At 34.4% G+C, this 24,131-nt stretch overlaps 1 protein-coding gene across 3 annotated transcripts in view; it reads right to left on the reverse strand.

Moving 5' to 3' along the window:
- The window catches only part of Erbb4 (erb-b2 receptor tyrosine kinase 4), a 1,055,862-nt gene that overhangs the window by 303,050 nt on the left and 728,681 nt on the right, over positions 1 to 24,131 (reverse strand). For all 3 annotated transcript variants that reach the window (XM_075951135.1, XM_075951137.1, XM_075951136.1), the window contains exons 8-12: positions 23,297 to 23,410; positions 19,570 to 19,696; positions 10,149 to 10,222; positions 9,187 to 9,277; positions 6,091 to 6,290 (exon numbers count right to left, since the gene is read on the reverse strand). In XM_075951135.1, coding sequence (XP_075807250.1) covers positions 6,091 to 6,290; positions 9,187 to 9,277; positions 10,149 to 10,222; positions 19,570 to 19,696; positions 23,297 to 23,410 — 606 coding nt within the window. The remainder of the gene's footprint in view (positions 1 to 6,090; positions 6,291 to 9,186; positions 9,278 to 10,148; positions 10,223 to 19,569; positions 19,697 to 23,296; positions 23,411 to 24,131) is intronic.

Consider the following 24,131-nt stretch of genomic DNA (forward strand, 5'->3'; position numbering starts at 1 on the left):
AATATCCTTTGTTAATATGACAGGGGTTCTTAAAATGAAATAAATAAGTCCCTTCAAGAAATTCTGGAAAACACAAATAGTGGAAGGAAATGAATGAGTTTACAGTTTGAAAATGGAAATAGAATCAGTAAAAAAAAACCTGAGGAAAATATAAAATTAAAAATTAGGAACTTGAACTGGAACCTCAGAGGCAAACTTCCCAATAGGAATACAAGAGACATAAGGTAGACTCCCTGGCATCAAAGTCAGAAGAGAGGAAATGAAATACTTCAGTCAAAGAAACAAGTAAATCTAAAAAGTCCTTGGTACAAAAGAGCCAGGAAATCTAGGATGCTAAGAAAATATAAGAATATAATAGGAATAGAGGAAGTAGAAGAAACAGAGGTCAAAGGTGCAGAAAATATTTTCAAGAAAATAATAGAAGAAAATTTCCATCAAGTAAAATATACCACTGTACCAAATAGTAATTGCACATATGAGTGTACAGCACATATTTTTAGTGAGAAATAATTGCATAATAAAATCATAGCTATAATGACAATACATATTAATTTATTTTGCATAAACTTCTGGAGTGCTGTTACTTTTGGAATGTGGTATAGCAAAGTGAGTTCACAGTATTAAGGAATAGTAGAACTTTAAAGAGGTGGAATGTTGCGATTGGAGATCAGGAATGCTTGTCTAGCATGCACAAGGCTTGGATTGGCCTCTGATTACCCTCAGAAAATATTAACAGTGACTTCTAATTATTTTGATGTTTTATCTAGTAAGGTGTTTTTTCCTACAAGAGAGGCCATCCATGGTCCTCCACCTTTCCTTCCCTCCCTATAACTATGTAAGTTTTGTCTAACATCCTTTTCACATGTTACATATTCCTCATGCCTGCTGCTATTGTCAACACTATGTTATTACACAGTCATAAAGCTTCTCCAGAGGATGGCCAGAGGATAATACTCAAAATGATAACTGACATTGGCTGTCAACATGACTATATCAAGAATCAACTAAAACCTAAACACCTGGGCATGCCTGTGGGGGCTTCTTTCTTTCTTTCTTTCTTTCTTTCTTTCTTTCTTTCTTTCTTTCTTTCTTTCTTTCTTTCTTCTTCTTCTTCTTCTTCTTCTTCTTCTTCTTCTTCTTCTTCTTCTTCTTCTTCTTCTTCTTCTTCTTCTTCTTCTTCTTCTTTCTTCTTCTTAATATAATTTAAGGTGGGGAGACCTAAATAAAGGTCATTTCTGGGTCACACCTCTGGTGGCATCCCATGTAAAATGATGTCGATTAAAGAAGCTTTTGCTTTTTTGCCAGCTTGTCTTCACCCTCACTGGTAAGTTCATCTTCCCAGATGCTAAGGCCTTCCTTCACTGGTGTCAGAACACACTTCCTAAGGATTCCAGTGTATAATGAAGACCACCAGAGACATCCAGTCATGAAATGAATAAATATAGGATTCTTTCCTTTTGTAATGGGAGAGAGCCAGTGTGTGATTAGCTGGGTCACAGTCTGTAACTAATAATAAATCCCCTTAATATATACAGATTCACTCTATCGGTTCTGTTACTCTAGAGAACCCTGACTAATTGACCTACTGTATGTCTTTAATTTCAACTATGTGAATCAAAAAAAAACTTCTTTAAATTGTAAAGAATCAAGTTTTATTTTTATATTATTTATTAATCTCTGAACGAATGTATCTATCTATCTATTGCTGTAGTCACACAAAACATGGACAAAGGCAAGTATGATCTTGCAATAAGGCATATAAAATACATTATAGGAACCAGGTATTACTATCATACTTCCTATGATAGTAATCAGTATCTTTTGAATGGTTTTATGGTTTTTACAGATCTTTGAAATCAGACAGATATTAGTAAAAACACTGGATATATAATTAGCAGCTCAAAACATGGAAGATACTATTTATGTTTCTTGATATTGCTATACTGATCTTCCCATGGAGATATATACGATTTACAGGGGACTGCAGACAAATGAAAGCACATAGATAAATTGATAACCACACTCTAACATGTTCTCATCTGATGAATTAGTGCCATATATTGCACAACTTTTATCACTGAAGAGAGATGCATTAGTCAGTTTTATTGGCTCAATAGATTATGTAATTGGAGATTCAAAGGCACTAGAAATATTCCACATTTCTAAAAATTAAGGTAAAGTTATTTATGAACCAGAACATAGAGAAATAAGAATTCTGTAAGACAGAAATGAGAAAAACAAATGACCCCTTAACTTGATAAAAATATAAAACATTTGCTTATCAAATAAGAAAAATTTTTAAAATCATATGAAAAAACAAAAAGTTATTCACAATACACATAAGAACAGAAATTAGTGTATTAAAATTTCAAAGATTTTTCCAAATCTGAAAGCAAGTAATATCAATCACCAATCTAAATACAGAAAGAGGGGCATGAATAAAATGTAGTAATTTGCAAGAGGAAAATATAAGAGATGATTAAGCACTAAATGTGAATCTGTGTCAATTCCAATCGTGTACATCGAAAAGCTTTCATTTGCGTTTTGCTGATCACAGATATTTAAGTCATGGTTATCCATCATCATAAGCAGTGGTATTACACAGCATTTAGTAGAGGGAATTTTTAAGACAATAGAGACACATCTAAGGCACTATATTTATACCTTATCTACAGAAAATTATACTTGTGTCTAGGTTAAGGAAATAATTTCATTTTGTAAACTGCTTTATGACCCAGAATAAGCATTATTCTAGTAATAGTATTAATACAGGAGTGGAAACTAATTTATTCTATTACTATGGATCAGCTCTTAGAAAGAATAAGACAGACTTCCACACAGTAGCAAGCAAGACAGGGAATTCTGATAAATAATATATTAAGTCGAAACACAGGTGATGGGGCAATTCTTAAGTATAGATAGTATGATCCCGTTAAATATTAAGATATAGCAACATCTAAAAATGTATTATATATGCACTGAGATGCCTAGTTTTATGTCAACTTGACAAAAAACTATAGGAATTTGAGAGGAGGAACACTCAAATAAGATAATGTCTTCAAAAGAAAGGGCTGCAAGCAAGCTAGCTTGTGAGGTATTTTTTAAAAACATGTTATTTATGTGGGTAAGAGAGTCTATGGTAAGTGATGCCATACCTAGGATGGTGGACCTGCGTTCTATAGGAGAGTAGGCTGAGCAAGCTATAAAGAACAAACCAATAAGCCACACTGCCCTGAGGCTTCTGCATCAGCTCTTGACTCCAGATTCCTGCTCTATTTGAATTCCGGCCTTGGCTTTCCTAAAATGACTGTAATTCAGGATCTGTCAGCCAAGTAAACACTTTCCTCCTTAAGCTGCTTTTGGTCTTGTTTTATCATGGAAAGAAAAACCCTAATGAAGACATGCACAGAAAGATAGCACATTCTCTACCGATGTTTCAGTGTTTTACATATTTCATAATAAAAAAGGTAAAGTTGCAATTTGGAAAGGTTGTTTCCATATCGAAAAATCAATAATGAAACTGTTTCTAATTATATCTACTACATATGTACAATAGTTTCTAAGAAATAAAATGTGTGACTCAAATATAACCTGGGTTTTGGAGAGTTGGTATTGTATTTATCTCTGTACTTTTTATATGTAAGAATGCATTCCTGATTTTAAGAAACTTCAAAAGAATTCTGACAAGTCCACTAGAACTTCTCCCACATAGGGCTGTCATCTGGGGAGTAGCGTCGCCACATGGGAAGATGAGGCAGGAAGTGATACAGTCTCTTATGTGCTGTGGTTATTTCTCAGTCTCATGCTCTTCAAGTCATCGTGCCGGCTTTCAAATTTTTGACTTAAAAGGGAAAGTTTGTTCAAGCCACTGTCACCTTTTTGAAAGAGGTAAAGTCTTTCTTGTCAGCATTTTTTGAAAATCATTTTGAACACCACACCATCTGTTTAAATTGTTGGCTTTTTAATAGACAATCATCTCATATTTAGATCAGTGGGTTTACGGTAACTGTTTTGCTTTGGCAGGTGTGTATAGATCTAAAAATATGTATATTGCACGTTTTTCTATGAATATGTGTTGAAATACTATATGAATGTAGTATATATACTGTCTCTGTCTACACTTATATGTTGTAGCAAATATGTATGTATATACATATACCCGAATATATCTTGTACATGAACAGAAACCAAGGATGAATATCTAAAAATGCAGTTCCTGTAAAAGGAGGGATCTATTTGGACTTCTTATTTTCAGAGAATGATGTGAATGATGGGAAGGGTTTAATAACAGTGCTTCTCCACTGCAGCTCACCGTAACCACCACCAGAATCAATCCTGAGGTCATGTTCACAGGGCTACTCTATTGCATGAAAATGCATGCTTGGGATGTTTCTGCAGATTCATTTGGTTTGAAACCATAGTTTAAATTTTAATAAATAGACTTCATGTAATAAAACACTTATCTGATGCTGTTAGAGATAAAAATGGAAACTGTTAATTTGGTACTATAATGGAACAAAATGGTTTCTTCTAACTGCTTCATTTCTTTCCAAAACTAAAAATTCAAATCTAAGTGTACCAGGAGAAATATACATATGGTTTAAAAATAGCTGAACTTAGTCTAAAACTGAAATTTTTACAGTACTGAAAGTTTAAAAACGCGAAGTTCAGTGTATTACCCTTATTACTGTAATTTGTGATACGCTTCTCTTTGCATGCTACAAAAGTTTGTAACTCTCAGAATAATAGAAAAACCTCAAAACTCTGCTTCCTTCTATATTTAATTTCCTCATGTTCTTCTTTCCATTTGCTTTTATATGTTCAGGTATAAAAATGATATATAAAACATGAGTGTTTTCAGGATTTCAGATTCACTATGTCAAAGAGATCAGATAGTCTCTGGTGCTTGCATGTTTTCCTATATGTGACTACCAAGCAATCATAGATAAAAGATGGTAAAACAATATTATTTTAAATTACTAAAACAGAAGATAGAGAATAAAACAATAAATTAGATAAGTATTTATAAATTTGTATCAAAGATTCTATTTGAATGTCATGTCTTCTCCTGTATGGCATGGAAGCACACACACAAAACTGTAAAGAAAGAAGTTTCTGATCAGATAGAAAGCAAAAACAGTTACCTCTCAAGAATCAACAATGTATGACCAAAGTAAATTATCCAGGGTACAGAAAAGTGAAGATTTATTTAATATAACCATGCATGGGTTGATATATAAGTAGATCTATTTCCTGATTTTATGTGGCACAGAGAATGTGTAAGCATGGAAGATCTCCTAATTCCAGATTTTGTGCTTGTTATGGATCTCTCCTTTTCTATAAAATATTTTTAGCAACAAAAGCAACCAAATTTCTCACAAGTTTCATTTTGTTAAAGTTGCTATCCTAAGATGTTTTAGACTATCCCTCTAACAAGATGGAGTTACCAACTACTGAATCAATAGATCTAAATTCTGTTTGCCTCCTAGGATTGTTATTTTAAAACATCCTCTACTCATTTATTCTAAGAAACAAACAAACTTTAGTTTATTTTTTGTAAATACAATATATATGAATTATATTTGTTTATTGTATTGATTAATGACCAGGGCATGTTTGTTTAAGATGGGAAACATGTAGAATTCTGTCTATGTAAACTGTTTCCTATATATAACAATAAAGGAAAAGCATGGAACAAAAGTATCAAACAATACCGAAAATCAGAAAATCATATTTATATGTAAGAACATTTGTAAAATAAATTTTCTTCTAACACAGCAAACTTCTAGACAGCATTTTCCCACATCTCAAAACACATCCCAGGTTTTCATCCCCAAACGACATAGCGGGATACATGGAATTGTCTGTCATGCTCATTAAGCTTTTCAGTAAGGTTTTATTAGATCTATGGAATCTAAATCTGCAGTTATGGTTTACAGATATTGGCCAGGATGTGAAAACAGACAATATGTTACAAACACCGTTATCTCTCCATTTTCAGTTAAAGGGCAACGATTCTGATGTGATTTTCAACGATTTAGCTCAATATAAAGCAGAAGTTCCTGCTTACGTTGTGGGTGGTGTACTTACTACAGTTTTCTGCTCTTCTGTTGTCTCGGATCACTATTCTCTGGTTAATGGTGCTGAAGAGTGTTGTCCAGTTAATGGTGTGATAATAACAGAGGTTGCTGTTGTCAGTAATATAGATGTTGCCCGCGCTGATTTCCTTCAGAGACTGGAACTGTAGGGAAGTGATGCCTTGTTGTTTGAGGATAAGCAATGAGAGGCCGCTTAAAAGAAGAGAGGGGGAAAGGAAAATGAATAATTCATGAAACTGTAAAGTTCAGTAAGGACATAGCACCTCACAACAAAAATTAAAATAATGGAGCATCAACAATGGATGAACAGGCAATTCTGTGCTAAGATATGTACTTAATCAATTAATTCTCTGACTGACAACTGACAATCTCCACTTCCTATGATCATGAACACTGACTATATATATGTATGTACTGCCTTTTCTGATCAGCCTAAATTTTGGGTTTCTCAACAATAAAGTTCTATACTAATACTAAACATTTAAAGAATATATATAAATATAAATAAGTCTTTATGGTTAAGCACTATAATATATTGATGCTTCTATAGCTATGTAAAAATAGACATGCTTTCTTTGTATATTTTGGAGATCAACCCTCTGTCCAATGTGGGGTTGGTGAATATCTTTTCTCATTCTTTAGGCTGCTATTTTCTCTTGTTGACCATGTCCTTTGCTTTACAGAAAATTTTCAGATTCAGGAGGTCCCATTTATTAATTGTTTTTCTCAGTGTCTGCTACTGGGGTTATATTTAAGAAGTTGTCTTCTGTGCCAATCTGTTCAATTGTGCTTTTCACTTTCTCTTCTATGAGGTTCAGTGTGTTTGGCTTTATGTTGAGGCCTTTGATCCATTTGTTCTTGATATTTGTGTATGGTGATAGATATCAGTCTATTTGCATTCTTCTACATGTTGGTGTCCAGTTATGCAAGCATCATTTGCTAAATATGCTTTCTTTTTCCATCTGAGGTTTTTTTGCTTCTTTGTCAAAAATCAAGTGTTCGTAGGTGTGAGGATTGATATTCGGGTCTTTGATTCAGTTCCATTGGTCTTCCTGTCTGTTTTTATGGCAATGCCAGGCTTTATATTGTCCTCATTTTACTTTCTCCTATCTTCTCTCCATACTCACTGCTCTATCTCTTCTTCCCAAGTAGTCCCTTTTCTGGTCATACCTATCCATCCATCCATCCATCCATCCATCCATCCATCCCTCCCTCCGTCCGTCCATTCGTCTTCCTGCCTGTCTGTCTGTCTCTCTGTCTGTCTGTCTTTCTGTCCTGTCTATCTATCTATCTATCTATCTATCTATCTATCTATCTATCTATCTATCTATCTATCTATCTATCATCTATCCATCCATATCATCTATATATGTTTGTATTATGTATTACAGAAAATACAACATTGATTTTTGGAGTACAGTTTATTTTTTTTACATAATCCCAAGTTTCATGTATTTCCTCATATGACAGATAATTATTATTTTAAATGGTAGAATTCATTTCAGTGTGTGTGTATGTGTTTATACAACTTTTACTTGTTTTATTATTGTTTTCTGAGAATTTCATACATGAATATCATATTTATATAATTTTCACTCCAAACTTCACACTTTTAATTCCTTAAGATTACCCCAATACCATATCAACATATGAATTCTTTAATTATTAGTGTTTGTACATATATATATGTATATTTTATACACACACGCACACACACACACACACACACACACACACATATATATTTTTCCCCTCTCTCTTGATTGTCTAGCTTTGGGGTCCAGTAAGATTCACTGTATCCTCATTGGGATGAAAATAATATTGTTTTATATACATTTTATTTAGTCATCCATCTATTGACATGTCCTGTCATTTTCTTACTTGGTTATTGCATATAGTTCTTCAATGAATATAAATGTGGAGACATCTCTGCTTTATGCTAACTTGGGGAATATACTTAATAAACATATACCCTGATTATACAGTGGTACTATACTGATGATAGAGGAACACCCACAATTATTTCTCTTGTTGGTATACTAGTTTACATTTCCTCTACTGATGTTTGTCTGTTCTCCTCCATCCTTCTTAGCATTTACTATCTTTTGTTTTCCTAATGACCTGCATTCTGACTGCAATGATGACACTTTAACTGACACAGTTTAAAATCAAAACTTTAAGAAACAGTACCCTTATAAAAGTTTCATTTTATCATGTAAATTTATAATATTATGTTAATATTGACTAACAATATCTTCTAACTTTTCCAATAATAATAATAGTAATTCAACACTGAAGACAGTGGACCTACCCTGTAATACCAACACTGGATGTATGGTACAAACAATGGCACCAGAGATACAGATCTAGCCTCTGAGTACAACAACATTCATCTCCCAAAAACTCACATCATTTCTTAGTCACTTAAGTATATCTGTTATTACAATACAAATTAAAAATAAGGTACAGTTCTAGAGGTCACATCACAGGCTTTATACCTAAAAATATTAATATCAGCACTGCTGTAGGGGGTCCTTCTGTTTTTGTGTTGCTTTCATTGGTTAATGAATAAAGAAACTGCCTTGGCTTAGTTGATAGGGCAGAACTTAGGTAGGCAAAGAAGACAGAACTAAATTTTGGGAGGAAGAAAGCAAAGTCAGAGAGACACCATGGATCTGCCAGAGACAGAAGCTGGAAATATTATCCAGTAAGCCACTGCCATATGGCGATACACAGATTAGTAGAAATAGGTTAAATTAAGATATAAGAATTAGCCAATAAGAAGCTAGAACTAGTGATCTAAACAGTGATTTAATTAATACAGTTTCAGTGTGTTTATTTTAGGATTAAGCTAGCCAGGACGAACAAGCAACCCTCTGCAATACAGAACAGGCAAAACGTCATTGAAAACCAAGCTATGAGTTCTATGTGTTTCATATCACAGTGGAGATTACTTCAGAACTCTTCTTTGGAATCAATCAATATTACTGATTTACTGATCATTAATACTGGTGTTTATAACATTAAAAAACTTGTGAAGTCCCTCCTTGTATTTTTGCAGTGTACAGCATTGAACACCTTTACCTACCTGTAGAGGACTCTTCCTCCAATGGTGACAAGGTTGGAGAAGACACTGAAATCTGTCATATTTGGAGGCCACGATTGTATGTTCAGGAAACCTATAGGGATTTAGGAAAGCAAAATCATTTGTGGTATTATTTTTTTCAACAACAGTGGTAATTATCATCCAAACACATGAAAATACATTGAAAGGCAGAAAGTAAGCAAAGGCAATGAAAACTACTTTTGAAGTAGTCATCACATTTTTCATTTTATGATTAAGCATAATACTATGAGTTTCTGGAGTAAAGAATAGATAAATAGTTGATATCAAAGTATGGAATCAAGAATCCCAAGGATTCTTTATGATTCAGGGAATCATAAAGTTGTATGTATCAAATATTGAAAAAATATAATTTATTTTATTTTGATAGATACATATACATAGAATTGTTATCTAATTAGGAAGAAAAAAATACAGCTCTATTTCTGTGAATCCCTTCACCATTTATTTATGTACTATCCTATCTGTATTGACCTAGAAATCTAAGTTGTGTTTAGCCCCGACCTTTCATATCAGGTTTTATTTCATGTGCTGTCAAGTCCAAGTTTGATTTATATTTATGAACCCATAAGTTATTATAAAAGATTTAAAATAGTAAATGTCCAAAAACTGTCATGCCAAACAAGCGGTATACATTTTCCATATTACCTGGAATTCTTATGAGAAAATAAATTGCAAAGCAAATGTCCAAGAGTCACAGAGCTTTTGGTATTTGCAAAAGCAATATTAACAATATTCCAAAGTTTTTTATGTAACTCTATTGGTTTTAAAATATAAAAGCTAATAAATGTTCAAAATCATGCGAGTTACTTTTTCAAGAGAACTAGAACTTCTCTTGAAAATTAAAGCTATTATAAATATTATGTAATTATTTCAAGCAATGAAAAGGTCACATAGCTTGTGGCAAAAAAAAAAAATTAAAATACCTGTTATTTCCCTGACTGTCCGAAAGACATTCAGTTTCTCTGGGTCTATGGCTTCAATTGCATTGTAAGGGTCCCTAGAAAGTCAAGAAGATGCAAGCAAAATTAAACTGATTGTTTTATGACACGACACATTTGCTCCCATCTAAATGATATATATTATTTAAAATTTTAACAGTTTATTAATATAAAACATATACATTTTGAACATTTCTAAAGTACCCTTACCTTATGAAAAATTCTTAGAAATTTATGTCTGATATGTTCTAAAGTTGTCATTTAAAAACAACTAATAGATTATTTTCAATTCTTATCTTCCAAAAGTATTTAGGTAAAAATTGGTCATTTAAAATAATTGTGTATTTGAATATTGAGCCCAACATGGTACCAAATTATCTCAGAATTGAAGTAATGCTTTCAGTAATGTAAGCAACATACGGCATTTGTTTAATGCTTTATTACTTTAAAGGCTTTCCAGGATGTGTGAAGACTTCATATCTTCACAGAAGTGTTCAATGTTATGCATTGATCAGCTTTCTGTGAGATCCTGAACTTTCTCAGAAGAATGAACCTTAGCTTTTGTAGAATTATATAGCAATTAAATGAGTTTTATTCTTCCTGCCAACACTTATCATTTGTTACCATTTGTGAGAACTTTCTATTTTGTGTGTGGAATAACACAGACTATAGTAACTAAGCAGTCTTAATAGGGTTATACACCGAGATATATTATACTACCCCAACAAACAGGTAGGTATATGGCATAGCTTCTGGAACGGTAGTCTTCATCCATGAAAGATGGATTTAAAAGATCATTTTCAGCAACTATGAGTTCCAGTTTGAACTCTCAAAGCACCTGACATTGGCTTTCTAAACTTGGCTCTTCAGCATTTTGCCCCAAACTGTGGATCACCTCATCTCTTTTAAAAAGGCTTTGCTTGATTAAATTACTTTTTAAACTAAGAAATGCAGTCAATGCAATGTACTACTAGGTTAGTGTGCACTGCTGTATAATGCTCTGGCATTGCAATCAATGCAATGTACTACTAGTTTAGTGTGCATTGCTGTATAAAGCTCTGGCGTTGGGTATCGCTGAGACTGAGAAAGCACAGCACATTTTTCTATAACTCAAAAAAGAACCCTATTGATCCAGAATACTCTCAAAGACACATCTCTTGAAATTGGGGTCTAAATGTAAAGTTCTCTAAATAGTGTACTCTTGCTCTTTCACGTACCCTTCCATAATATATGCATAAATGCATGCATATCTATATATGCACATATATATGTATGTAAATGTGTGTTACATATAACCTTTTTGATGTTAATATAGACGAAATAGATACAAAATGAAATGTAACAAATGACAAACTTTTTTTTTTTCAATTACTTGTCATTTATTTGGGTTTTTTTTTGGGACAATAAACAATTTTTATTTTGCTCATATAAAACATTTACATCTCAGGTAGAATTTTTTTTATACACTTTTTTCTTTTTTTTTTCTTTTTTTTTAATTTATTTATTTATTAAAGATTTCTGTCTCTTCCCCGCCACCGCCTCCCATTTCCCTCCCCCTCCCCCAATTAAGTCTCCCCCCAGCCCGAAAAGCAATCAGGGTTCCCTGTCCTGTGGGAAGTCCAAGGAACCCCCACCTCCATCCAGGTCTAGTAAGTTGAGCATCCAAACTGCCTAGGCTCCCACAAAGCCAGTGCGTGCAGTAGGATCAGAAACCCATTGCCATTGTTCTTGAGTTCTCAGTAGTCCTCATTGTCCGCTATGTTCAGAGAGTCTGGTTTTATCCCAGGTTTTTCCAGACCCAGGCCAGCTGGCCTTGGTGAGTTCCCGATAGAACATCCCCATTGTCTCAGTGTGTGGGTGCACCCCTCGCGGTCCTGAGTTCCATGCTCGTGCTCTCTCTCCTTCTGCTCCTGATTTGGACCTTGAGATTTCAGTCCTGTGCTCCATTTTGGGTCTCTGTCTCTGTCTCCTTTCATCGCTTGCTGAAGGTTAATATTCAGGAGGATGCCTATATGTTTTTCTTTGGGTTCTCCTTATTTAGCTTCTCTAGGATCACTAATTATAAGCTCAATGTCCTTGGTTTATGGCTAGAAACCAAATATGAGTGAGTACATCCCATGTTCCTCTTTTTGGGTCTGGCTTACCTCACTCAGGATAGTGTTTTCTATTTCCATCCATTTGTATGCAAAATTCATGAAGTCCTTGTTTTTTATTGCTGAGTAGTACTCTAATATGTATAAATTCCATACTTTCTTCATCCATTCTTCCATTGAAGGGCATCTAGGTTGTTTCCAGGTTCTGGCTATCACAAACAATGCTGCTATGAACATTGTAGAGCATATACTTTTGTTGTATGATAAGGCCTCTTTGTATTTCTTTTGAAATTAATTTTTTTCTTTGAAAATTTCATACAGACATATAAACTGTCTTGAAAACATCCAATCACACTATCTCCTTTCAATTTACTCCCCCAACCCATTCAATGCATATCCCTATCTACTTCATGCCCTCTTTTTTGATACAAAGTATTTGAATACCCTGAGTCCATAGAGATGCCCATAGGCCCTTGGTTGTGGGATCATCCACTCTAATATGGGGCAAAATAGCAGTGACCATCCCTCCAAAGTAAAGAAGCTGTTCCTGCTGCAGCAGCCATCAACTGCTCTCATCTCCTCAGCTAAGCAACATGCTTGACCTCCTTGCTGGGCATTTATTTAAAATTGACTTGATATTGTGCAGGTGACCTCAGGTGCTGTTAATTAGTTCATGTGTGCCACAGTCATGTTATGTCCAAAAAACATTTCACAGAAATCCGATTTAACATTCAGTTCTTAAAGTCTATATCCATCTCTTAATGTACAAAACTCTTCTATCAGAGGAAATATAAGCTCTGAAATTGGGGAATGGAATTTTACCATTGCCCTGCCATGAAAAAAAAATACAACAATTCTGGCCATAAAATCTAATATCCTGGCATCACAAGAAAAGATTAAATATTCAGGGCAAGCAAAGAATAATGGAGTCAGCCAAAGTCATGACTGAAAAATTCCTGGTTTCCAGGATGAAATTAATTGTTAACCAGAAGCCCAATGGACCATAGATCTTTTCTATACTTAATTTTAGAGATTCAAGACTCCTATAAAATAAGTTGACAGAATCCCACTTTTCAACTTCAAAATACCTGTGGGGAGTCTCATCCTAAAGCCACTGAAGATCCACACTGTCTTAGAACTGCTTTTCTCTATTAAATACAGAGCCAAGTAAAAGAACATTATGACTACCCTGTCACTGTGTTTTGTGTTCAGCACAGAAAGAAAAAGAAATCTAGGTGTGACTTTTCCTATCTGCCACTCCTGCGACCTGTCATAAAAACCTCTTCCTGTCAATCCCTCTCTATGACACGTTTCCAGGATACTTAAAAGCATCTTGTTACTGTAGGAGCATGCCCATGATCAATGTCAACACAAAGGATAAGAGGAACATTCCTTTGATAGCCCTAGACCCTTTGCATGCTGGGACTTCTCATTATAATTAAGGAAATGAGTTGAATTTCCATTACTGGCAAAGACAATTTTATGGCACAGTATGAATATGCCAATTAACTTTCTTAGGCTCTTTTAAATCCAAAAATACAATTGACAAATTGCCAAGACTGTATTTTCTGAAAGAAATGTTTCTGAACAAAATACCATTTAATTAATGACTTTTGACCTCATCATTAAAGAACTGTGTTAATGAATAATAGTATCCTATTAAAAGTCACTACAAATATGTTGAGAGCAATGGCATTGAAAGTACAGAAAACATTTTATTTACTAGAAGTTTACTATTTATAATATTTAAAGCTATGATTATGATTATTAAAAGTTACTGTGTCCCCTGTCCTCCTTCTCCCTCTCCCCACTAGCACATACATACATAGAGATGGAATAAGCCACCACCCATTATATATATATATATATATATATATATATATATATATATATATATATATATATATATATAGCCTTAGACTTGTTGAATTGGCTTTATAGTTTATGGTTATAGTTTCATGAAATGAATGTGAAGGGCTTCATGGCTCATTCTCCCATGAGATGGAGAACGGAGGATATATCATATTTTATAGACATCTCTCTTTCAAATATGTCATATATATTTTTCTCCAGACACAATCGTATCAATTTTGACTTCAAAGTATTCAAGGCTTCAAACTTATGATTAAGGACAGATAGTCATCTGAATGATGAAGTATCAGAAACCAAATTTGCCTTTATTTGCTTTCTAAGATAGTCTACAAAGGGCTACAATTAAGCCATAAAGTGATATTTGTTTAACACTTCTCTGCACTATAAACTAGACAAAGTCACAGTGGTTTTTCTTTTGCTGCGTTCTCCACCTGCCTTTTGTGCTTTTCATTTCCTTTGCCACATTTACCTCTCTACTTTCCTTACCTTTTATCTCATTGATTAAGATTTTACTGATATGGGGCTGAACAAATCAAAATAATTTTTGATTTATTCATGAAAACAAGCAGAAGAGCTATTTATTATCCATCCATTTCTCTGTCTTTCACTGGAGGAAGGTGAGTGTTTGACTCGAATTTGTACCATCCGTCATGTAGCTACTATTCAAACTCACGCTGGTCTGGATGGGGTCACCTACATAAACGATCTCATTTGTCTTTTGCTGAGTTCATTTTAAAGACAACCTTTGGACTGCTAGCTCATGGTGATTTTTTCAGGCAATTCTTTTCAACTTGAATGAATTAGTGATATTGTAGTCCATACAGAATGAAGAATTTAAAGATTTATAGTTTGCACGTGGTTCCTATTGTACAATACATTTGACCCCAAGAGAGAGTTGTTTCTATTTGCTTTGTAATTATCTGTTGACTGTTACCTCAACTGGAAGAGCTATGAATACATAAAATCCTGATAAGCATAACTTCTCCAAAAAGTTCTATGATGAAACAAGGCTAAAACACTTATTCTAATCCTCCTTAAATTATTATTTTTCATATTTTCTCTCCCAGACATTATTTTAAAGAAACTTGGTCATACGTAGGTCAATTTTCATAATTATTCGACTAATATAATTTTGTCCAGTAGTTCTCAATGGGCATAGTACCATTCCATTAAAAGAAATTTAGGGGCATTTATAGAAATATTTTAATTGTAGGAGTAATTAGGCTTTTAATAATAACCAAAGAGCAATGCTATTAAAATCATATTTATTAAAGGATTTCCCTATGTCACCTACAATCTTAAAAATGTACTGCCAAAGATTGCTATTTTTACACAGAATTCTCATTTGTGTGTCATTCCCTAGCAATATTGTCTCAACTTCAAAGAAAATTAGTTATATCTTCTATGTGTGTGTGTGTGTGTGTGTGTGTGTGTGTCTGTGTGTATGTGCATGCTGTGGAATAATCCTCTTGTACACTGTAAAGATTTGTCATTCAAATTGGTTTAATAAAATGCTGCTTGGTCAGTAGCCAAGCAGAAAGTATAGGTGGAGCAAACAATCTAAGGATGATGAGAAGGAGAAAGGTGGGGTCAGAAGATGCCACACAGATGTGGGAAGAGCAAGATGAGCATGGCATACCGAGAAAAGGTACTGTCATGTGTCAGAGCTTAGATAAGGAATACAGGCTAACTTAAAATGTATGAGCTAGGTACTGATAAGCCTGAGCTATCAGTCAAAGATTTAAAAGTAATATTACACTTCGGAATGGTAATTTGGGAAGCACCTGGCAGGTTTTTGGGACTGTGTGACTCCAAGAAAGAAAACTTCTGCTTACATATGGCATCTAACCATTCAGCAAGAATTTCCACATAGAGTCTGAAAAAGCTTTAAAAGAGATAGTAAGAACACAAAATGGTGTCAAATTTGGCTCCTTGGTAAATGCTTTTTCATTGGTAGGCTCTGTTTGTGAGCAGCAAGCAGAGGCACGGTTCCTTTAATAGACAGTTTCCTGACTCAGCTTTAGCAGTAAAAACCATGTGACTCTTTTAAGACATCCTGCAGCCAAACACTTAAATAGGATTTATGATCAGGGGTGGAACACTGCTCGTCATCAGCATGAACTAAAATCTTCCCATAATTGGAGTGGTATCACGGCTAAATCCAGTAGCTCTGTCAAGATCTTGATTCTTAGGGGGAAAAGAATGCAACAAAGTCAGTCGCTCTTGTCATGGCTTTGGTGTTAGTTGTGCCCTCTTAGAAGTTTAAAGGCTCATATGCTAAAAAAAAAAAAGAGATATGCAATAAAGATAGATTCAGAAAAAAAAAGAAAAAATAAAGCCTCTAAATGGCTTACAGTGTGTTAAAAAATGTGTGTAAGCTTGGGAGATAAAAGAAAAAAGATAGAAAAAGTACTTAAAAGTGGAATAGAGTAATAAAAATATAATAAGCCACATGAAGAAGGAAAATACAAAGAGAGTCTGGATTCTGTATAGTATTACATTGTCTTTAGATTTTTTTGACTGTTAATGGGGAAACAATCATTGTTGAGAGACATTTGATTATGAAAGTTTATAGATCAAATGAATCTATATATTTTAAAAATTCCTTGACTTCAAAATTTCAGTCAAAAGTTATGTTACTTTGGGAAACATGTTCTGTTTTTATTTCCACAGGAAACGAGAGGATGCAAATACTTTCTGGCTTGAGAAAAATAAGGTTGGATAGAGAAATACCCCTCTGAAAAATCCCTAAAAGGGGTACATGGTCCAGATGATCCCACATCTCAGAGCACCTCTCTTGCAGTTTCTTCTGAGTTCTACATCCAAAACAGTTTGGAGATGTCTTATTGAGGTGACCCAGTCTCACAGAATACTCCAGTCAGAACTTGACCAAAATTTAAATTTTCTCAGGATTCCCTCAAAGGTTATCAGTGCCCCCAAGCAGCAGGAAGTAGCCTAAAAAACTACTCCCGTTTCCCCAAAAATGGATTATGTGTGTTTGTTGTTTAGAAGGTTTGTTTACAAATTGTTATTGGTCATAGTAAAAAAAAAAGCTAAAAAAATAGTTAAATTAAAAGATCTCTAAGTGAAAAAAGGGAGAAAGAATATAGAAATGAAAGAATAAAAAGATATATTATTGAATATACATTAACCCCCCCCCAAATCAAACTAAAACCAGGTATTTATCTCAGGATATTTTATATTGATATGGATTTTAGTTTATTGATACAAATTTAAAGATGTTTTGGAATAATGTTACATGTGTGGGTAATATGCATATTTAGTTTTTTTTGTATTTCAGTCTCCAGGTATTAATATGAATTTTATTTTTTTGTACTTCCTGCAATAGAATGGTTTCTAATATCATTTCTTTTTAAATCTAAATTTTTATTTTAAGTAAAAGTTGAGGAATTTTCAAGCAATTCTATTTATCACATTGAACATTTTCATATTTTGCTCTAATTATAATTAGGAAGTTCCTTTATTTTTAAAATGTACGTGTTTAACAAGGGAACATTATCTCTGGATTTTATTTTATATTTAATAAGATGTCAGATGCATTATAAACACACACATATGAATTTATGTTAGATTTGACAATATTAAAAAATCACCTCTTTACTAAAGCAATTACAGTTCACGAGAATATATTTTGAAATTGCAGTGAACACTGAAGTCTAGAAACAACTACATTTTTATCACATCTGTGATGGCTCATATCATCTATGTTAGAAGATCTAGACTCACCTGGGAGGAAAATCTCTGAGCTCACTTGTGAGAGGTAACCTAGATCAGGCTGCCTATGGGTAGATTTGTGAGTACTTCTCTTGAATAAGTCAGTTTACAGGGAAAGACTAACTTGAGAAGTGAATGGCACTGATGGAGAGGCTGGTGTTCTGGGTAGAATAAAATGCAGAGAGTGAGCCATACACGCAATGTGGTCTGCTGCCTCAAGGTCCAGCTGCCGTGACTTCCTTGCCACATTAGCTATACTCTGAAACTGTGAACTAACATAAATGCATCTTCTTTTAAGTTGTTTCTGTCAGAGATTGGAAAGATGACTAACGCATTGTCCATGCTGCAGGAAACAATGAGCACTAACTGGCTCCATCTTATTTCTCGGATCCTCAGAAAGTTTTGCTAACGACGCTCTTTTGGTCATAGGGATATTTGGTTTCAAAAAAGTAATAATTCACATAGACAAATGTCACTTACTGGATGTCATGCACTCACTCACTGAATTATAAAGAAAGGGAGTAAGTGCTGACCCAAGTTTCCTGCTCATATGGGCTAAATAGGCTAAAATCGACAATTCAGATGACGTAAGAGGAAGTACGGAGACTTTTGTTAACACAGTGGATCCCATCTCAAAATGGTGACAGTTGCTCAAGTATAGCACATCATTGTTATATATGGATGTGGGTGGAGAATCACCAAGTTTTAAATGGAAATTAGGAATCTTAATTTTAAAAAAAGCTTTGGTTTGGCTAAAAATAACCAACCAACCAGAAGATACATGTATACCTTTACAGGACATGACATGGGCCATATTAAAAACAACATTTTTAAATAGAGATGTTGTATGCAAGAGCACAAATAATAATTTGTCTGAATGAAGATAAATAATTTGTCACGTTGCTCATGCTGCTCTTATTTGGAAATATTTATTCATAATGTGTTAAGCTATTTTGCTTCCAGAAATGATGTGATATATGTTCAGTGTAAGAGTTTGAATTAAAATATGTGAGTGATAGTCTTTATTCGTAGCCTGTAGCCCTAATATTTAGAGATTAAGTAGTAATATAGACAAATAGATAAAATACAAAGTACAACTATTGACGTTTTTATTACAGAAAGTATACAAACTTGGTTATTTCCCCAGTTAAAGCCAGCAGGCGGTTCTGTAATAAAGGACCCCAGATAATGTAAGAATTTTTATTACCAAAATAAAATTCACTTTATAGTTGTACTAATTTCCCCATATAAGAGAAAGAAGAATGCATCCGAACAAAATGTATTTTTAAAAGCAGCTTAGGAGAATTTCAACTTAATTTTATGTCAGATTCTTCGAGCAATTTTATGTGAGTTTTTTTTAATGGGATATAAGTTATTTTGAACTAATGTTCTGGAAAGTCAAAGGATATTCTTCATTTCATGTATTAGTGATGTTTCCTGAAAACCTGGGCTTGTTGAGACCGTGGGTTGTAGATTGCTCTCAAAGCATATTTAAGCTTAATTACAAGTTTGCATTGTCATACCTAAATACTGACCCATCTCAGAAGGCAGATGTGTTGCCGGCACTCCTGGCGGGCTGTCCATTACTTTGGCTGGAAAGAGTTTTAAGGTAAAACCCTTCTAGGTTCAGGTGAATCAACAATGCAGGCATGCAATGCAAAGGAATACCTTCACTTCCCAGAAAATGTACGAAACTGAGCACTGACCCGTGAATCCCTGTGACAAGGAAGATGAGGTTCCCATTGATCTTCGTGCAGTTGATGAATTTGTCAATGTTGCTGGAATCCACGGTCTGAGCTGACATCAATGATCCTGTGCCGATGCCGTCACACGCTATGGAAGCAAGATTCGGAGTAAACAGCTGAGAAGCATATTCCTAGCTAATACATCTTTGTGATTTTTATTATAAACTACTAGCATTTATTTCAAAATTGCAATATCCTTCTTAAAAGACAATGTTATTATTATTATTATTATTTTATTTTTCGAAACAGGGCTTTTCTATGTTGCCTTGGCTGTCCTGGAACTCACTTTTGTAAACCAGGCTGTAGTGTGGGAAGTCCTTCTGCATATGTGTTGCTTTTATTGGTTAATGAATAAAGAAGCTTCTTTCAGCCAATGGCTTAATATATAGAGAGAGTAGGCAGAGTCAAAGAGATACCATGTATCCACTGCTGGGGACAGATGCACAAGAATGTTGCCGGTAAGCTACAGCCACATGGCAATACACAGATTAATAGAAATGGGCTAATTTAAGATATGAGTTAGCCAGAAATATGCTTAAGCTATTGGCCAAACAGTATTGCATATAATATATTTTCTGTGTGAATATTTTGGGTCTGAGCATCCCGGAATGAGCAAGTGTTCTGCTACAATAAGGCTGGCCTCAAATTCAGAGAGATCTATCAGTCTATGCCTCCAGAGTGCTAATAATAAAGGAATTTTGGGATTTATAGGCATTAGCTATCAGGTCCTATCTATCTATCTATCTATCTATCTATCTATCTATCTATCTATCTATCTATCTATCATCTATCTATCTATCATCTATCTATCTATCATCTATCTATCTATCATCTATCTATCTATCTATCTATCTATCTATCTATCTATCATCTATCTGTCCATCCATCTATTTATAAATGTTTTTAGCATTTCATATGCTAAGCAACTTCAGTAGTACTGGCCCTACTCCCTTATAAGTTTAAAATAATTATATTTTCCATCTCTCTTAATCACTCCCAGTAAACCCTAAACTCAAGAAAATAAAATTAAAAGTAAAAACATAGAACTCATCAAATCTTAAAAAAAAAGCCAAAACAAAACACAAGCGCATGCACACACACTACATAAACACACACTCACACACCTCAAACAAGCAACAACGAAGTATGGAGTCTTTTGTGATGGTTACCTACTCCTGAGCATGAGGCCAGCCCTGAGGTACAATTGACAGTTTTATCTTTCCCAACAAGTATTTGTTACAAATAGCTTCTTAGTAAGAGGAGGAATTTTGGGCCTACTTCCCCTTCTTGGTGCTATATTTTGTCTGGCTTGAATTTCTGTAGGACTTGTAAACGCCCGTACAGCCTATGTGTGTTCATATGTTCCTCAATCCATGAAGCTGGGTGTGTAGGATACCGAGAGGATGCATTGCATAACTGTGTGCAGTGGTACACACCTTTAATCCCAGCACTTAAGAGGCAGATTCCATCCTATTAATTCATTATTACATGTATTCCATCTCTCGTCCCTTAAAGTCTCTTCCTTCTATTCTCATGAATCTCTTCTTAGTCATACACACAACAACAGACACACATACAGAGACAGACAGACACACACCAAGATACACATACACACACACTTTTAAATATGAATTCCATATATCAGATAAAACATGTAGCATTTGTCCTTTTTGAGCCTAGCTTATTTTGCTAAGCATGATGATTTTTAATTTTATGTTTTCTAAAATATGTCATGATTTAATTTTCCTTCTAAAATTTCATGTTATAATATTTTCATTATCTATTCATTTGTCGATAGACTGGTTCTATTTTCTGGTTATAATGCACACTACACCTATACACATTGCAGTATAGGTATCTATGGTGGGCTGGTTTATAACCCTTTGGTTATAAACGAAAGCTGAGTTCTATGACAGTCCTAGTTTCATGGGTCTTGCGTAGCCTCAAGCCGGCTTCCACGGTATGGAGTCTCTTCTCAGGAGCGGCAGCGTTTGTCATTAGTTTGGATAACAGCCTCACATGGTGAGAGAAACAGGACATTTGCTTTAATATGTATCTGTCTGATAGTGTAGCACTGAGCATTTTGATAACTGTTTGTTAGCAGTATGTATGCATTCCTTCTTAGGAAAACTATCTACTCTAGTCATTAGCTCACTGTTCTTTGTTTTGAATCTTTGATCAGCATTTACTACTGAGACTGAATTGAAAGTTTGTCTCTGTATCACAATCTAATAATGATCAAGACTCATTGTAAGAGTTTTGTTTAAATTTAAGAGCCAGCACATAGTTAGTACCTAGGCTAACTGAGATGAAGCTTTTATCAATTAATATTTTACATTACCAGATAAAAGTTCTCATTATGAAGTTCATTTCAAAATACAATTTTTAACATTTTTAAAATGCTGGTAGTTTCATGAAATAATGTCTTGATCGACTAATCATCTGCAACCTACAATTTAATAATGCTAGTATATTAAAATATTTATTAAATAACAAGTACTGTGATATGAGTACTAGGGCATTTAAATATTTATACTTTTATGCTATTTATGCTTTCTAAAGGCTCTACTTTGAAAAACAATTTGAAGGTGAGTGAGTCAGAAATATTTACATTCTGAGAGAGAGAGAGAGAGAGAGAGAGAGAGAGAGAGAGAGAGAGAGAGAAAAGAGACACAGACACTGACAGATATAGAGACAGAAAGTGAATCATTCACACACACAAAGTCTGTAGTCTAAAAGTATGAGGTTTCCTTTTGCTAATCTAGGTGCTTCAAAGGCCTACCATTTGACCGTTTGAGAGATATGAGCTCTACTTTCACCCTGTTTCAAAGTTTCCTTCTGATAAGGAATTTGAGCATTCAGGCCAAGGTAAGATGTCTTTCTTCATTCAAATTCTACAGCACAAATTACCTGTGAGATTGATTTGATACTTACAGTGTACTTCTTAAAGCACATATCTGTTAAAATAAGGTTTCAAGACAAGGGAGAGTAAATGGTCTGTGGTCTTTCCCTTTGGAGGTCTTTTTATGTGAAAATAATTTATGTGATCCTAAATACTTAGTGACAAACTTATAACATTTGCTGCTTCTGGGGAGGGGTGTGGTTTGATTGTAGAGTACTTGCCTAGAATGATTAAAGGCATCAGTTCAATCGCTATCATCGCATAAACAAAAAGAAGAAAATATTCTTTGATTTTTGAGTTCCTGGATTTTTCCCCCCTAGTCCAGTCTGTTAGTTTAACTCAAAGTCAGTCAAGACCACTATTAGCCAGTATTTTTGCACTAGAAAATTATGCAAGGTGTGTAACTGTGTGTGTGCGCACGCGTGGGGTGCTGTCAATCATCATTGTGGGAGGGGATTTTTTTTCTGAGAAGATAGTCCCACTGGGTTATTAAAATATACATGAAGGTAGGATTTGCTTTTAATCCCAGCATTCAGAATGGAAAGACAGGCAGATCTTTGAGTTCAAGGTTAGCCTGGTCTACAGACCAAGTTCCAGAAAAGCCAGGATACACAGAGAAAACCTGTCTTAAGTAATAATCAAAGACAACACAACAAAACAAACAACAACAAAACCTAGAAAACCAACACAGCAAGAAAAGCACATGAAGTCCTTTGGTAAGGACCTATTGTAACTGAACATTTGGTAAAGACCTATTGTAAATGAACATTCTGAAGAATCACTCACCTTTGGGGCAAATATCAGTGCAAGGTTTGCACATTTTAATCCCATTTTCTTCTACTTCCATCTTGGAACTAGGACATGCACGCACACAAGAACTGGAATCTACCACGAAGTTATCTGATTCAAAATTCAAATAAAAATGTTAAAGTTAAACAAACCATTAGCCTTAAAAAGAAGATAGTTTATGATTTGAAAATAGCATCATTGACAATGTATATATCTCTTTCTCTAAACCAAGTCCTTCTGTAAATACCCCAACCTGAAGCAGTATCTTCAATGCCCATATTCCACTCCAAGAGCAGAGTGTGCTGAGCATGGGTATCTGCTTGACTACTGCTCCACATTCCAAATTGCCCCCAAGATAGAATGATCTCGTTTATAGACTTAGGAAACTACGTTACATTTAGTTTGTGGTTTTCAATAGTTCCACTTCATTTCATGACATTATGCAAGCTGGAACTCTAAAATACTTCAAGTTCATGAAGTGCAAATGAAGCTGAAGTTAAACCACCTCAGATCAAGAGGGGGCTCTGCAAGTCCAAGAGGAAATGTTTAAAATGTGTCCAGTGTTTTATATAAGTGCCACCAAACCTTTGTGATACATACTGAAAGTTTGAAAGATTTCACTTTAGCAAAGGTGTACAATTAAACAAGGGACACCTTATTACTTAGACTTGGTGATATGCTTAGAAAATCAGTAATCTGTGAAATGCCAGTACTTTCTCTTTAAAATAACGAAGAAAATTCTGCATCTAGAGCTATCAGAAAAAGAGGGACATCACGATGTTTGCAAGAACAGTGGTTTGGAATGTAACAACCTTCCCTGAATAGAGTTCTG

The sequence above is a fragment of the Microtus pennsylvanicus genome, chromosome 17 (genome assembly GCF_037038515.1).
Source record: "Microtus pennsylvanicus isolate mMicPen1 chromosome 17, mMicPen1.hap1, whole genome shotgun sequence".
Classification (NCBI taxonomy): Eukaryota; Metazoa; Chordata; class Mammalia; order Rodentia; family Cricetidae; genus Microtus; species Microtus pennsylvanicus.